This window comes from Colias croceus, chromosome 14, assembly GCF_905220415.1.
Source record: "Colias croceus chromosome 14, ilColCroc2.1".
NCBI classification, from domain to species: Eukaryota; Metazoa; Arthropoda; class Insecta; order Lepidoptera; family Pieridae; genus Colias; species Colias croceus.
In genome coordinates, this window is record NC_059550.1 from 8,835,445 (window position 1) to 8,852,073 (window position 16,629).

Consider the following 16,629-nt stretch of genomic DNA (forward strand, 5'->3'; position numbering starts at 1 on the left):
CTACTCGTCTATTAGTTCCAGTAGCAGTCTTCGAAGTACACCTGCAGGTCACTCCATCAAGTCCGGAGGTAAGGTCTCAACATAACTAACAAAACGAGCCCAAACTCGGTACATCTAGCTCTACTCGTCTATGAGTTCCAGTAGCAGTCTTCGAAGTACACGTCAGTCAGTCCATCAAGTAAATATGAAATTTATAATCCCATAAGTATGAAAAACTATAAATAAAATCTTTCCTTGGTGTGCCTTGGTTGTCGGTGCAGAATGCGTCAATGATCAAGTTTATTATGTCAAATATTTTGTATACGTACAGCGATCTTTTCGTAAACGAGGAGCTGCTTTCAAGCGTCACAGCGTCTACTCATAAAGGCGTCCGAGCGCCGACTAAATTACTAAAATATTTCATTACAAATTTTATCAAGATAGTGACAAATAAAATAACCCTTATTTCAATGCAATAAGTATCACGCGTTACAGCTAAATATGTGAAAAAATAAGATTTGATTTTAATTTTTTTCTCAGCCTATTTGTAACATTTTGATAGTTTTATCTAGTACCTTTTTGAGTTAGACATGTCTACTTACATAAAATATTTTTAAATAAATCAATTTGTTTTATTAGATACAAGAAAAATGCTCGTTTATTCAGCACGATATTGTCAATTTTGTGTGAAGAGGCAACGGAAATTATTTTTTTCAATATTATAAACCAAAATTTTCGACTTAAAAATTAGTACCATTTAAAGATTAAGGAGTAATCTATTTATGGTAATTATTAGTTAAATTTGGTTTTGTACTATTTCGCCGCAAAATGCATCGAAAAACTGCTTATTTTTGTCAGATTCGTAAACGCGTCCTTAATAGCGTTATTTCGGCAGTTTGTTTCTTTGGTTTGTTTCAAGACACTTAATCTCGACACAACGAAAATAATCAGCAAAAGGTCCAGTATTTATAAATTTATTTTCAATTGGATCCAACTCATCCGTATCCACATGTTCATGGAATTTTAAATAAAAAACAAAATTTTAAAATCAGAATTATTTATTTGTGAAAATCGAAGCACAATAATTTTGACTTATTAGTTTTGTGTACTTTTACAATTTATATTCTTGTTTATTTCATATAATAATCATAACACTGTAGTTATAATCATCTAAGTATTCAAATTATTATTAGTATTAGTGTTCTAATCATCTAAGTATTCAAAAGGTTCTGGTGGCTCCGGTTCCTTTTCCTCCTCAGTTTTAGGACCGAAAGCGGCGACCGGTTCAACGAGAACTTGTTCGCCATCGCCAGAGTGATTCAGCATCACAATGCCGCCGATGGTCACGTCTTTGAGCGGCGTGTATCCAGATCCGTCGACTACAGAGAGCCCCTTCAATTGTTGACGCATAACCCTGGCAGGATTGCTTAGAATCTCAAAGTTCGGTTCAGGCTCCTTCTTTTCCTTTGTTTCTTTTTCAGCTTCACCTTCTTTCTCTTCCTTCTTCACATCCTTAGAACTAGATGCCTCTTTATCAGACTTTCCGTGAACTGTTATGTTGGGGTTTGGTGATTTAGATGGTTTCTTTTCTTCCTCATCGACATCCATTTTAGATGTCGATGATGACGTCAAACTGGATGAACCATCGGTACCGTGCGCGCGCCTTCTCGCTCGCGCTGCAGCGATACTCAATACGGCAGTAGTAACTCTTTCTCTTTCCTCTCGCTTCTTTTCTTCCAATGGAGCTGGATACGCATAGAGTGAAGGCTTCGCGTTCGACTTCAGTTCCAGCTGAGGCATCTTTAAGTCAGAGTTAAGTGCAATAAGGCAGGTTGGAGTAAATGCCAAAGATAGGCAATGGGCCAGTGGGAACCAGTACCAATATTGTGTAAATACGAGCATGCCTACAACAGCAAGCATATTCATATGCCCAGTTCTATTTTGCAGGGAAACTGTCACGTTTCGGCCACCAGCGTCAATTATTCCCTGTGCGAGAATAGCTCCAAACTTAGCCATTACATCTTCATGCTTGTTGGAAATCACTTGAGCATAAAGCTGGCGGAAATAGGTCACTTTCGGGCACAATGCTTCAGTTTGTTGGATAAGGATCATGGCCGAAGCAATAAGCGCTCCTTGGCGCACAAAGTTTACGGGATCAAATTTGACCATGGGCTCCAGTAGGCCGATTGCTTCACGGTTTCCAGTTCCAGCGCAGGCAATACCCAAAGCCATAGCAGCGCCATAACGGACATGAGGATTGTAAGATTCAGCCAACAGTGACACAACTGATGGACATTGCTCTGGTGTTCTGAATAATAAGAATCCAAGAGCTGTAACTGCTGCCCGACGTACGTCATCATTTACGTCAGATACAGCGACGTGAAGTAGCGTACGGATCGAGTCGTTGTTTCCAGTACCACAGTACGCAGTTGCGATAGTGTAGCAACCAGCGCGACGCAATAAAGGATCCTTATCTCTCAACAACTGCTGAACTAGAGCATCAGCTTCTTCAAGACGACCATACATCGTAAACGAAATACCGACAGCTAAACCACGCAAGATCTTTTCGTGCTGTGTTTCTTGCGCATATGCAACCATATCTTCAATAGCAGCTGCATGTCTGGAACCCAACATTACCATTCCCATAGCGATACCTGCAGCTTCACCAGTGACAGCATCATCTTGGTACAAGTTGAACTTCAGTTGTTCATAGACGTCCTGTCTATGTGTGCCCATGGCTGCTAATCCAAGACCTAAGCAACCACCATGTCGCACCATTTCATTTTGAGCATCTTTTAATTGTGTTAAAAGATAGTCAATGATGTTTGCACCATGGTTGGCGTGGATCAATCCAAGTGCATAAAGACCACCACCCTCTGAGTAACCTGAAGAAGGGCCAGCTTCTTTAGGCAAATAAGATTGCATTAGAGCAAGTGATTCATTCTCATGACCTCTGTGAATCACACCAAGTGATGCTGTAACAGTAAGTTTGGCCCAATTTGTTGCCCGAGCCAGCCATTCTAAATTATCCCTTAAGAACTGGTCACTTGTTGTTCCTGCATGCATGAATGCATTAGCAATAACTGTTGCTGTGTGGCAAATTGATACTCTGATTGCATCTTTTGTGTTTTTGAGGATGAGCATATCTGCATGATTTGACCTAATTAAGAACTGTAGTTGTAACCCTATTGACACATCACCTCCCAATATTGATATTAATTTTTCTACCCTCTTCTGATGTTCTTTTTCCTCATCATTAAGACTTTCTATATCTCTCTCTGGTTTCTTTGCCTCTTCTGCTGGGGCTTGATCTACTTCCATGGATGCTTCAGGGAAAGGTCCACCTTGAGGTTGAGGTTTACCACCAAGAGCACTAGGAATGGGTGCTGTGACTCTGAGAGCTTGCAAAACTCTGCCTAAGAACTGTTGTGTGGCTGAATCGTACAAATCAAATGCAATTTGATATGCCATAAGGACAGATTCTTGAGGTCCATGTGTCAATTTGTCAAGGATTTCAGCCACTGATAGTGGATCTTCAAGGAAAATTAAACATTGGCACATGTTGACATAGTCAGGGATGTTCAAACCCCTGTACAGGCCAACAAGGGATCGGAGGACTGTGCTGCGGAAACCACGGTTTTGGAGAAGGCTCATCGCCACTTGGAAAGCATACTGAAGCATTCCTGAAATAAAAATAATAGTACATTTCATTTATGATTCTAATATTTCTATAAGTTTAATTCTAATGCAAGTAAAAATAATAATACCAATGAAATTGAATGACCAACATTTTCCAAAGTGAATTTTATAATATTTACCTACTCATAAACGTACACTAGCCCTAGCCCATAGAAAGTTTTATTTTATATCAGGTAGGTATATGTTGCATTTTTACATTACACTTATTTACATGTTAAACTTCCATGTTCAAATAAATGATTACAGACAACGGACATTAAACAACATTAAACAAGTCATTCATAATATTACCTGGTATATCATCAGATTTCATAATGGACTGTTCAAAGACGTCCATCCGTCGTGTTTCCAGGGCCAGCCCCAAGGCCTGTCTGTACTGACCATCATCCAAACATCTCTGGAACATACGATTGACTATCGCCTCCAATCTTGGATCGATTGTCTCCGCCGCACTGTCCACGAACAGTGCCTTACGTTTCTGTGTATAAAAGTCAATTGCCTTTGCAATAGTAGTGTCCACATATTCGTTTCGTGCGTTGACATCGAAGAGATCACCTGCTCCCAACGCATACGTAAGCGAATCTTCAAATGCACCCAAGTGGTAGTACACTTTGCTGGCTACCAAAGCAGCTAACTGATGCTGCGAAAAGACTTTGTCTTCATGTAAAATCTCGATCTTCTCAATTGATTCAGATATTTCAGGCCAAAATTCATCAACAATGGTATCTAATCTTTTTAGGGCGAACTCCTTCACTTCGTGCATCGGTTCATCCAGCAGGGATATTATCCCCGCAGCTGAGGTAATATTCATTTTTTAAGTTTAAAATTTACACTGTCTTCAAAATAATATTGTTTCGCCTTTGTATCACTAAATAAACGCTCGGCGATCTTTAGAAATCTATTCACATTTCACGATGAATTGACAAATTTGTTTGACCCAGACACAGACATGAACATACCACAGATTAAGTATTAGTTACTAGGTAAGAACATACTTTACTCTTTGGACATGAAATAAGATTCCATAGAGTAACAGATTAAAAAATAAAATATATCCAATAGGCATAAGTTACACGGCATGAAAATGTGGAAAATACACTTTTGATTTTCATAAATTTCGTAAGTTAAAAAATCTAAGGTTCTATATCTTTAGTTGTTAATTCAATAAATTAAACTATTAATAACTTTAATGTGTACATAGAAACTTGTATACAAAAAATAACTGCGTTAAAACCAACCGACTTTAAAAACGGAACAGTAAAAAATAAAAAAGATTTGATATTATTAATTATTAATACTAAATGCTTAGTGTTTGGCACCGACTTAGAGCATTAAACCAACGGCACCGACTTCAAACCTATTTAATAAATATCACATCTAAATAATATGTAGTAATTAATAATATCAAATCTTTTTTATTTTTTACTGTTCCGTTTTTGAAGTCGGTTGTTTTTAACGCAGTTATAATAATTATTGTTATTTAATACTTTTTAGTGTATTTATAACACGAATCAAACGAGCCCAAACTCGATAAAGTTTAGTCAATATATTACTGAGTTCCTACGGCCACCTTCCGATTCCATCATCAAATCTGCTGTATGTCATGATAATGTTTCTTCGCTATCCAAATTCCTATTTACATACGTTACGTACAAAATTTCAGCTCAATCGGTTACCGGGAAGTGAATCAAAGTTACTTGCTAAGGTTACTTGTTACATTTCAATTAAGTCATCGAGTACAGACAAAAATGTTCGTAAAATAAAAACTATTGGGCCTATCCGAATAAAATTTTTATGGGACCAATTCGACACCATCCCGCATCGAACAAAAAAAGAATCATGTAAATCGGTCCAGAAATCTCTGAGTAATCGGTGTACATATATAAAAAAAGACGTGTGGCACTCGGGGACTGCCGCGGCCGCCGCGCCGTGGTAAAACTATTGCATAGCATGCCTTCAAGCCACACCTCCGAGCCCATCGGAGCGTGAGGTTTTTTTTTTGTTACGTAATTTTTCGATTCGATCCCCGCGCTCAAGCCTCAAGGCCCGCGATAGAAGCTATGCAATAGCGTGCCCCTAGAAAGATAATCATATTGAGTAATACGGGAAAGATAGTCATGCGTCAAATTTACGCATGTTTTTTAGTTAGCTCTAAGTCGCGGTATATTGTTTTTTTTTCTATAAATTGTAAGTTATTATATATTTACAGTTATGTTAGAATAATTAATATTACAAATAATTTATTTTTAATTATTTTTATACATATAAAAAAACGAAAACATTAAACGTCTGCTTTAAATCTACAATTCTTGTAACACGTATTATTTCTAATAAAAACTTATTTTTGGCTACAATTATCAGACTTTTTTATATCTTATATATATGTTGTACATATACTTATATAAAGAATAGTGAGAAACAAGTTTAGCACATATCAACGTATGCTCACGACATAATATAACGATGTTACATTTTTTGCAGGAGGAATTTGCCTTTCGTCATATTTCAGAAGGACAAATCGTATAGTAAATACGTTTTTTTTTTACGGAAGGCCTCCTCAGTACATTCTTACGATGTACCAGATACTTCATTTGGCAACAAATTGGAGATATTATCACGCAAATATCTTATCAAAGCTGGTGATTCTAAACACCCACGCATAAACAAAGAAGACGGTTCCATGCTTCTATATTTCATGTTTTTTTGACTCGGATGTTTTTGTGCTTTGATGTTAACATTGTGGCTATAAATTTAATATGCAATATCCAAGCAATTTTATTGATTCCATAAAATAAAGCCATTGGCCATCTCATTGTCTTACTACTATTGAACATCAGGGAACACATTCGGTCTAATGCATCTACTTCGCCTTTTGCTTGAATGTAATATATCATCTTTGCTTTGTACCTCATCGGGAAAAGCTTCTTCTGTGTCACTTTGCTCGTCATTTTCAATTTCGTGGTCCTCCTACTTCCCTATCGGTTTCTTCACAGGGACCCTCATCGCTTTGCATAAGAGCGGAGCTAGTATACAATATTCTTCCAATTTTCTATCCCCAATTGTTTTCTATATTTGCTTCAATATGTATAAAAATAAATTTTAAACATAAGTCACAATATACAGTAAAAATAAGCTAAAAAATATTCAAACTACCATAGAAGTCAAAATCTTAAAAGTCACGGTAAAGATAATCATGCGTAATTTTGACTCACGTAGTCGTTATATTTCAAAATTGGTTACTCTAACTTTATTGAGACGTATACCATAGGGTAGCTCTTAGTGACTTATGAAATGTCCTATAAGCACAGTTATGGATTCGCGACATTTAAAAAGATAAAGCTATATTTCGAAAACGCAGGAGTCATTTTGACGCAGACTATCTTTCTAGGGTTAAAAATACCGGCCTAATAATTGATAACCTCCTCCTTTTTGTTTGAAGCCAGTTAAAAATTAATCTCAAGCATAGGAAATAGGTAAAATAACACCAAGAATTAATTAATTCTTATATAATTTAACAATATTGTGCACAATTATTTAATTTCGTTGTATAATTAACTAATGATATCGATTAAAAACTAGTGTCATTTGCATGTTTAATTATTTTTGCACGTCTTTGTCGTGTCATGTTCTCGACATTTCACGTGTGTGTTGTCATTTTAGTGTCATTCAACGCCTGACGTGACTTAAGAGTGTTGGAACAGCTGCTTTACTGTGTTCAATACATTGTTTTAGTAAAATTTCACAAAATGTTAGACTTATTTAGCATTTTTAGTAAAGGAGGTATTGTGTTGTGGTGTTTCCAAAGCACGAGTGAAATTTTTTCACCGTCAGTGAATGCTTTGATACGAAATGTAATATTACAAGTAAGTTCATTAACATAGAAGCCCCTGCTTACGTTTTAATCATATTTAATGAAGGTCGCCTTTATATAATCTGTTTAAAATATTAAATATTTAAAACTAATTAAGTAATTGTTTCTTTTAGGAGCGTTCGGGGAACAATTCGTATAACCATGACGCCCTAACATTGCAATACAAGCTTGATAACGAATTCGAGCTTGTGTTCGTGGTGGCGTACCAGAAAATCCTTCAACTATCATACGTGGATAAGTTCCTCAATGATATTCACTTGGAGTTCAGGGATAAGTACAAGAATGATTTGCAAAGCGGGAGATTTATCACGGATTTTGATTTCAAAACATCCTTTGATAACATACTTAAGCAATGTGAAACATGGGGTAAGTACCTGTATTCTAAATACGCAATAAATGTGTGAATTCATTATCTTATCTTCATTTTATATACTATGTAGTGACTATTACTACATGATATAAAACAAAGTCGTCGTCGCTACTTATCCGTCCCTATGTATGCTTAAATCTTTAAAAATACGTAACGGATTTTGATACGGTTTTTTTAAACTGGTATTACTTGTATTACAAATTACAATCATATTCTTCAATAATGCAATACTATTCTTCCTTTATTTAATATAACATTAGTATAGTTGTAGAATGTTTTATTCTATTCACCTATATCAATTTTAAAATGCATATAAAATATAAATTATTGGTCACTTAAAGATGACTCATGTTATCCTATAATTAATTACACATTGTTCCTACACTATAAGGAAGACTTCAAAAAGGCAATTAACTGTTTAAGTTAAACATTCAATTTTAAATATAAATATTAAATTGGTAATCAAATGAAAATGGTATGTTTAATAATAGCGCGCAAGAGCAACTTTTGTCTCCGCAACTATTTTGTCTCTCCCATCAACTCTATGGGGAGTTGCGTCGCTATGTGCACGCACTTTCTTACTAGCCCATAGAGTTGATGGGAGAGACAAAATAGTTGCGGAGACAAAAGTTGCTCTTGCGCGCTAGCTCTAATAGTTTCCAGATTTTATATGTACACATCTACATGTATTCATTTTTTTTAAACTTTCAGCAAAGTCACAAGCAAAACTACCAAAACAGATGAGAACATTTGAAGACTCGCAGAAGTCTAAAAAAACTGTTGCATCCATGATTGAAAGGAAAGGAGATGAGAAGAATAAGAAATCAGGTAAATTTTATCTATAAGGGCCGATTTTTCAATCCTCTGTTAAAACTTATTCGTTGAATAACATATTAAATTACCATTTCAAAAATGTTTTCTAATTACCTGTATTTGACAGTGTACAGGTGACATTTTAATATTATTGTGTAATACTTTATTGAAGGATAAGTTTTAGCTAAGGATTGAAAAATCGACCCAAAAATAAATAGGCAAAACAATGCATTAAATTGAAATTTGATATAAAGTTTCAAAGTAATATTTCTGCTTATGAGCTACAGAATAAAAAATGCAGTGATAATGTAGGTCTTGTTTCAAAATTTCCAGGTAAGATTAATTAACTGAGTAGTTTGTTTGAATACATTTTTCCAGTCACAAAAATTAATAACATAGTTCCTACAAACAGATACTTGAACTTCAGAGTTTCTCTACTAACTGATCTAATTGATACTCTTTTAATCAACACAATTATTATTCTGTTTATCCTGTTAATTTGATAAAATACAATAGGAATGTTATAAAAAACATATAACTAATATATATTAAAATTATTTTTCAGTGAAAATAGTAGAAAATAAGGTTGCAAATGGGAAGATTGAGGAGTCTCCTGAATTAGAAGATGATGTTATAGCCGCAAACAGAGCCAAGCTCGCTCAGAAATTAGCCTCAAAAGGCAAGAAAGAAGTAAAGTAAGTTAATTTTTTTATATATATTTTAAAGTTGAATAAATGAATTGAATCAATGAATATTGAATATAGATTAATATTAAATTTTATTCATAAAATAATTATGATTTGCAATAATCTTCTAACTATTCATTTTATTAATGCTGTATGCTACTTAGTTACTATCTGCAAAATGTTGATTTGTTCAAAAATATCAATCAATTTTAATCTTCCAATTGATCAATCAAGGTTGGTAATTGAATTAGTAAATCAGATTTTTTATAGCAAACAATTTATTGTATAATATAATGCAATAACATTAAAATTCCATTTAAATAACCCTCTTTCTTTTATATATATTCATAAATAACAAAAAAAAAATTGTTTCAAAAATGATTTTTTTTAAGTAATCAAATTAAAAATTTAAATCATAGGAAGTCCCCGAAAAGTCCGAAAACGGTGGATCGCACCAAAAAGCCGCGCGTGTGGGAACTGGGCGGTGATTCAAGGGATCTGCCCACTCTCGACTTCAGTACCGATAAGGAGGGAGACGTTGAAGTGGCTGCTGACACTCAGGTAATAAATATTTCAGCGATTTGAGTATCTTATATTGTTTGAAATATGAATGAAAGGTAAACAAACAAAAAAAAAAAAAAAATACTGTACTGGACAAGTGATTGTTATCCTTTTTTATTATGAAAATTCTGTTTTGCTAGAATCATGTTTTTTTTTAAATAATGGTGTATTATCATATTACGCAAGCATGCTTTGTATCAAAAAGCTTGTATCAATATTACAAAGGGCTTGTTATAATGCGGGCGTAATAAAAGATGAACAACTATACCAAGGTTATATTTCAATAACTACATAAACTTATTCGTATGTAATTCATATATTTTAACCTATGCGACCCACCCGCGTCCCGACAAGCCCTTGACTGTTGCATACCAAACTGTTTATATATGAGTAACCGTGTATGCTTCCTTTTGGTTAGGGAGCCAGGTGCAAATTTGGTTAATTATTTCCTCTCAAGAGATAATTCGTCAGACGCATCAGAGTATAGTATTATAAAGCCTCGTGAACGTCAGCTGGCGCTCGGTTGGGGGGGTGAGCGGTTGTAGCCTACCACGCACGTAGGAAAAAAAAAAATACATTCATTCATTTCCTCTCAGCTAAAAATTTGTCAAATTGTAGCTAACCCAATATCTCAACGAAAAAAAATAATCAGCTGGTTACAACATGGTGTATTATACGTCAGTGTCTCGATCATGAAAAAAATAAAATTATTTTCCGTGATTTCCTCTCAAACTAAAATTTACCTGATGATAGCTTATATGTAACTGTGGATATATATATAGGTCAGCTGTCTGTATCTGGGTGGAAAAACCGTCAGCTGATACTTTGAAAGTTACTACATAGGAGTTAGACAGAAGCATCTATTGCCAATTTATATGCATCAACTGACTAGGTTTTCCTCGAATTATTGCTAGCTGATTTTTTTTTATTTATCGCATCAGTATATTAACAATCAGCTCACAAATTTTCATCTGAGATGAAATGACGTATCTTTAATTATTATCGTTATTTTTAAAAATTCAAGCAACACACGCTAGCATAATATAGACAGTAATAAGGTACTTGGAGGTGGTTAGTTGTGCACATGATTACACTACGTACATTCAGCCACATCGGTAAACATGTTTTTACAAATATTATAAACTGCATTTAAAAATAACTATCATATCATCAAATTCACATAACTACCTAAAAGTGTAACAAATATGAAATAACCCACTAAAAACATTAGTTAACTTTATTTATTAAAAAAATAATAGTATAATATATAATTAATAAAGTTATTACTTATCTTTTACGGGGACTTATGTTGTTGGAATTCCACGTATCTCGATGATTTTGTTAATGTCTCATTATATTCGAGACACCAGCTGACGCATAATACACCGTGCTGTAATCAGCTGATTATTATTTTTCGTTGAGATATTGGGTTAGCTACAATTTGACAAATTTTTAGCTGAGAGGAAATGAATGAATATACTTTTTTTTCTTACGTGCGTGGGAGGCTACAACCGCTCATCCCCCCAACCGAGCTCCAGCTGACGTTCACGAGGCTTCATAATACTATACTTTAATGCATTTTACTAATTACCGCTTGAGAGGAACTTGGTCATAAAATCTGCTTCTGGCTCCCGGACCATTTGTGCTACACTTGAAATTCGATAGCTCGTAAATTGACATGTCGTCGTATGAAGTGTTATGAAGAAATACAACTTTATTGAAAAAAAATTTTGCGCTTTGACACTAAACTTGTCAACTTTAATAAGATTTGTTTTGCAAAATGCATTAGAACATGATGAATTTTCACACTAAAACAACCAAGTTTATAAGAATAAAGTATTGTATAGAATATATTATATGACCAATAATATATTTTTCAGTTGGTCGGCCAAATGACTGGTGCTATACGCGATTTAGAAGTGGAGTCCGAAGACTCTAGCAGTGAAGAAGAGGAAGAGACCGGGAAACCAGCGCCCAAGAAGTCTGGGGGCATGTTCAGTATGTTCAAGGGTGAGTTATGGCTTGTATGTTTCTGTGTATGTGCAGTATGAGATTGACGCATGTTGTTTTTGTTTTAAGGAAGTAATTGTGTTTGAAAAAACTATAAAATTTCGCTGTATTAACTACAAATTGATTCTTGCACATCATGTTAGTTTCCTCATAATGTTTTCCTTTTCTTGAGGATAACATTAACATTGAGTTCAAGTAAATTTTCTTATTTTTTTGCATTTAACTGATTTTTTATCAGACATTTGATTAGAAACATATTTTGTCACATAATAAGTCCACTATTTATTGCAATTTTTGGATATGGAACCCAGAAACAAAAATAATTTTCTCATATTATATCTATGAAAGTTAATTATAATAATTTTTAATTAATCAATGTATTAGAAAACTATATTACTTCTTCATTTTTAGGTTTGGTTGGATCTAAAGCTCTAACCGAAGAACAAATGCGTCCAGTACTGGATAAAATGCGAGACCATCTTATCGGCAAGAATGTGGCCGCTGATATCGCTAACAAACTGTGTGATTCTGTCGCTACTAAGTTGGAAGGAAAGGTATGGAGACTTTTTGTAGAGAGCATGATGCTTAAATATATCGAAGCGATTTTGTTCCCGTAGCACATAAGTAAAAAAGCAATATTCAAAAAGTTTTTTAATTACACATTTTTGCCATTCAATTTTATTGGGATATTGTATGTAGTATAAATCATGATACTTATGCAAGACGAAAGATTATCTGAAATATTAATTTATGGCCGATTTCATCAGATAGCTCACCAGAACATGTCCAGATACTGTGACGCCAGCTGTTACAGAAATATTTATTTATATATTTATGAAATGAAAAAGTTTATTTTTTTATGTCAATTAATAGGCATGACGAAAGATTTTGAAATCCTCTTCCATAATGTGTGTATACGTTTACTATACAAGAAAAACCCTATATTTCGGTAATATACTTAAATTTAACGAAGATAAAAGCCATTTTTCAAAAAATATTTATCAACTGTGCCAAAGAGCTAGCAGGTGTCATGGCGTAAGCGTGACTAATGTAATTATTTGTATGCATTGCGAAGATAATTAAAAAAATATATATTTAATATGTGTTATAGAAACGAATTTCAAAGTTTATAAGTGGTGTACAGTATTGCAGTGTGAATCCACATTAAAATAATGCTCAAAAATGTGTTAGTAATTATTTCAAGCGAGAAAATAATAAGAAATGATTGTATAAAGTTGGTGCGGAGAACCCCGAAACCACGTATTCGTGAATTCGCAATTATATTTCTATTCTGAGTCGATAAAGCATACGTGAAACAATAGAAAATAAATAAAAATGCGTATTCTCAACATATTCATAACAACAAAATACATCTGACGTGAGTTGTTTACTTAAGCGTGACGTCACGCGTGTTTTAGTCAAAATGGCCAACTGCAGAATTTCAATGTTTTATTTTATTGATAATCTCATTAATCTTAGTGTTTTTAAGATTTTTAAGTCACTATATTGAAGTTATTTATTATACATTTTCCCTTAAAAACACTAATACGATCATTTATGGATACTGTCGTCATGCCTATTGTCAATTCTGTATTTGTAGGTGCTAGGAACGTTCGAGAGTGTGGCCACAACGGTGAAAGCGACGCTGACGTCATCGCTCATGCAGATCCTATCGCCCAAGCGTCGAGTTGATATACTGAGGGACTGTTTGCACGCAAGGCAACAGGGCAGGCCTTATGTTATGTCGTTTTGTGGGGTTAGTATAGTGAAAAATTTAATTAATTTTAAATGATAATAATAATAATAGTTTAAAAAAACTAAAAAACACGCTTTTTATAGAAAACCGAACTAAAAAATAGAAAGTTTTATCAAATTAGTGTATTGTCATCGGTCCTCAATAAATCTACAAAGTTTGAACGAAATCTGGCCGTTTAAAGTGGGTCAAAATCGCGCCCAAAGAAGTCGGTTACAAACATACAGGTGAAGCTAATATAAAGCGTGTAAAAATCAGTTTTGTTAAAAAAAAAACGCGTTTTTTTGGACAATTCTTCCCTTTTTTCTACATATATCAGTTGTGGACTAACCACATTATCTCTACACTAACTTATTCTAAAATATTTTTACATAATCTGCACTTATCCACATTGGCGCTCTAATACTTGTTTTTTTTTTTGTATTAATATTGTCACATAAACTGTACTTATTTCAAATCTATTCTATTCAATTTAACAAAAAATAACCTTCACAGGTGAACGGCGTCGGTAAATCCACGAACTTAGCCAAGATCTGTTTCTGGTTGATCGAGAACGATCTATCCGTGCTCATAGCAGCTTGCGATACATTCCGCGCAGGCGCAGTGGAACAGTTGAGAACACACACACGTCGTTTGGATGCATTACACCCTGCGCAAGCGCATGGCCGTCGCATGGTGCATCTGTATGAGAAGGGATATGGTATGTATATGGTTTCCGCAAAATAATTTATCCTTAAAACGCTTTAAACATTATTTGTTACTAGCTGCTCCGCGCGGTTTCACCCCCGGGGCTCCACTCCTGTTGGTCGTAGCGTGATGATATATAGCCTATAGCCTTCCTCGATATAATATAAAAATTCTTTCGGTGTTAGATATAGCTATCTAACACCGAAAGAATTTTTCAAATCGAACCAGTAGTTCCCGAGATTAGCGCGTTCAAACAAACAAACTCTTCAGCTTTATAATATTAGTATATATTATTATGTGTAAGATCCTGCGCACATACACGCACAAGTATAAACATGCACACACACTACACCCTAGATATGCGCACGGCCACCGCATGGGGCACTTGTATGAGCGGGGATACGTTATGCGCATATGCACAAACTGGGCACAAACTCATACATATGCAACGACACAATGACACACACATAATATGTTCACACGCACACGTATGCACACACACAACAAACATGCTCACAGACACAAGTATAACCGTGTGCAAACACAAAAATATGCGGACAGTAAGAACAACTTTAAACATTCGCACGCATACGAACACATTTACGTGACCAAATAGACATAGACACACAGACGCATTCGCTACACAACTAAAGCTCAATAATTTAGTAATTCAACTCGATTTTTTTGTTCATGTTCGTATAATTATAAGGCTGGTTGCAGAGCTTGACCGACCATCAGTGCGTACGTCAGTCGCGCTTGTCATATGTATGGAAATTCATAAAACCGTTCATAGCTAGACCGACCATACGCACGCGTATTGTCATGCGCATTAGTGTCATAGTCATACAATTGTTGATGCGTATCGTCAGGACCGACGGTACGCACTGACGGTCGGTCAAGCTCTGCAACCAGCCTTAGTTTATGGTAACAACTAAAAAAGCAAAAAATGAATACTTATTTGTCAAATTATTAAACATAAACTCATTTCCAAACAGGCAAAGACGCAGCCGGCATAGCCATGGAAGCGATACGCTACGCAGCGGACTCCAAAATCGATGTCGTCCTTATCGATACAGCGGGTCGTATGCAAGATAACGAGCCTCTCATGCGAGCCCTGGCCAAACTCATCAAAGTGAACGAACCAGACTTAGTTCTGTTTGTTGGCGAAGCCCTAGTTGGCAACGAAGCCGTCGACCAACTCGTTAAATTCAACCAAGCGTTAGCCGACCACAGCTCGTCATCAAACCCACATGTTATAGATGGAATTGTGTTAACTAAATTCGATACAATTGACGATAAAGTTGGTGCGGCCATATCTATGACGTATATCACGGGTCAGCCAATCGTGTTCGTTGGTACGGGACAGACGTATACAGATTTGAAAGCTCTGAACGCGAACGCGGTTGTACACGCTCTAATGAAGTAGATTTGGGTCCATTTGAAGCATACATACGGGGAAACTTGCGATTTTTTTTAAATTTAGAATAATGGAACACCTAAACACCATAGACAATGATAAACCATAGATAATATCTAATCTATGGAATATATTACGTATAACTTATGTTTGTTTACTGTATAGTCTATGGTACGCACTTTCGGTTTATCTTTTTCAACTGGGTTGTTTCTCTGATGTATGTCTATGAATATAAAGAACCGCCATATTGTAGTTTCCGTACTTATTTTTTTATTTTGTTTTTTTGAACGCCAAAAATGAGGTATCACAATGTATTCTCTCTATTGTTGATGGTTATGGATTCTTATAATTATGTTGAATAAATGTTTATTTTGTCATTATTTTATTTGTTTTATTTTTATTTATTTTTTCATCACAAACACAAGTACTATTTGCGAATATTTATTACAACTAAGATAGTAGAACATTGCGCAATTAAGGAAAATCATTATTATATGTAGGTCGAAACATATTATAAGTAGAAAGGTGTGAATAAGATAAGCAAAACTACTAGCAGTCCGTCCCGGCTTCGCCCGTGGTACATGTTTACGTTTTCTCTCCATAAGAATAATATAATATCTATAATAGTACTCTCGATATTATAAAAATGAATCCCAAAATGTGTTGGTAAGCGCATAACTTAATATTCCTTGAAGTTCGAGGATGGTTCTTATGTAGAGAAAACGTGAATATGTACCACGGGCGAAGCCGGGGCGGACCGCTAGTATAGATATAAATCTGCGG

General features: G+C 35.0%; 2 protein-coding genes across 2 annotated transcripts; one reads left to right on the forward strand and one right to left on the reverse strand.

The window, feature by feature from the left end:
• Positions 1 to 1,019: 1,019 nt before the first annotated feature.
• LOC123697513 (26S proteasome non-ATPase regulatory subunit 1) lies at positions 1,020 to 4,623 on the reverse strand. Its single transcript, XM_045644053.1, has 2 exons — positions 3,970 to 4,623; positions 1,020 to 3,662 (listed from the first exon to the last, which is right to left on the reverse strand). Exons 1-2 carry the CDS (start codon positions 4,487 to 4,489, stop codon positions 1,183 to 1,185), a joined length of 3,000 nt encoding a protein of 999 aa, XP_045500009.1. The 5' UTR covers positions 4,490 to 4,623; the 3' UTR covers positions 1,020 to 1,182.
• Positions 4,624 to 7,326: 2,703 nt separating this feature from the next.
• Positions 7,327 to 16,226, forward strand: LOC123697514 (signal recognition particle receptor subunit alpha homolog). The gene is made up of 10 exons (XM_045644054.1): positions 7,327 to 7,541; positions 7,663 to 7,915; positions 8,631 to 8,747; positions 9,298 to 9,427; positions 9,838 to 9,979; positions 11,860 to 11,989; positions 12,401 to 12,543; positions 13,590 to 13,745; positions 14,238 to 14,442; positions 15,425 to 16,226. Exons 1-10 carry the CDS (start codon positions 7,425 to 7,427, stop codon positions 15,853 to 15,855), a joined length of 1,824 nt encoding a protein of 607 aa, XP_045500010.1. The 5' UTR covers positions 7,327 to 7,424; the 3' UTR covers positions 15,856 to 16,226.
• Positions 16,227 to 16,629: the final 403 nt, after the last annotated feature.

Excerpts from the sequence above, each read along its gene's own strand:
- LOC123697513 (XM_045644053.1), bottom strand. The coding sequence starts at position 4,489 with ATGAATATTACCTCAGCTGCGGGGATAATATCCCTGCTGGATGAACCG. Across the intron at positions 3,663-3,969 it reads GAAATCTGATGATATACCAG|GAATGCTTCAGTATGCTTTC; the intron begins GTAATATTATGA and ends TTTTTATTTCAG.
- LOC123697514 (XM_045644054.1), top strand. The coding sequence starts at position 7,425 with ATGTTAGACTTATTTAGCATTTTTAGTAAAGGAGGTATTGTGTTGTGG. Across the intron at positions 8,748-9,297 it reads TGAGAAGAATAAGAAATCAG|TGAAAATAGTAGAAAATAAG; the intron begins GTAAATTTTATC and ends ATTATTTTTCAG. Across the intron at positions 12,544-13,589 it reads CTACTAAGTTGGAAGGAAAG|GTGCTAGGAACGTTCGAGAG; the intron begins GTATGGAGACTT and ends CTGTATTTGTAG.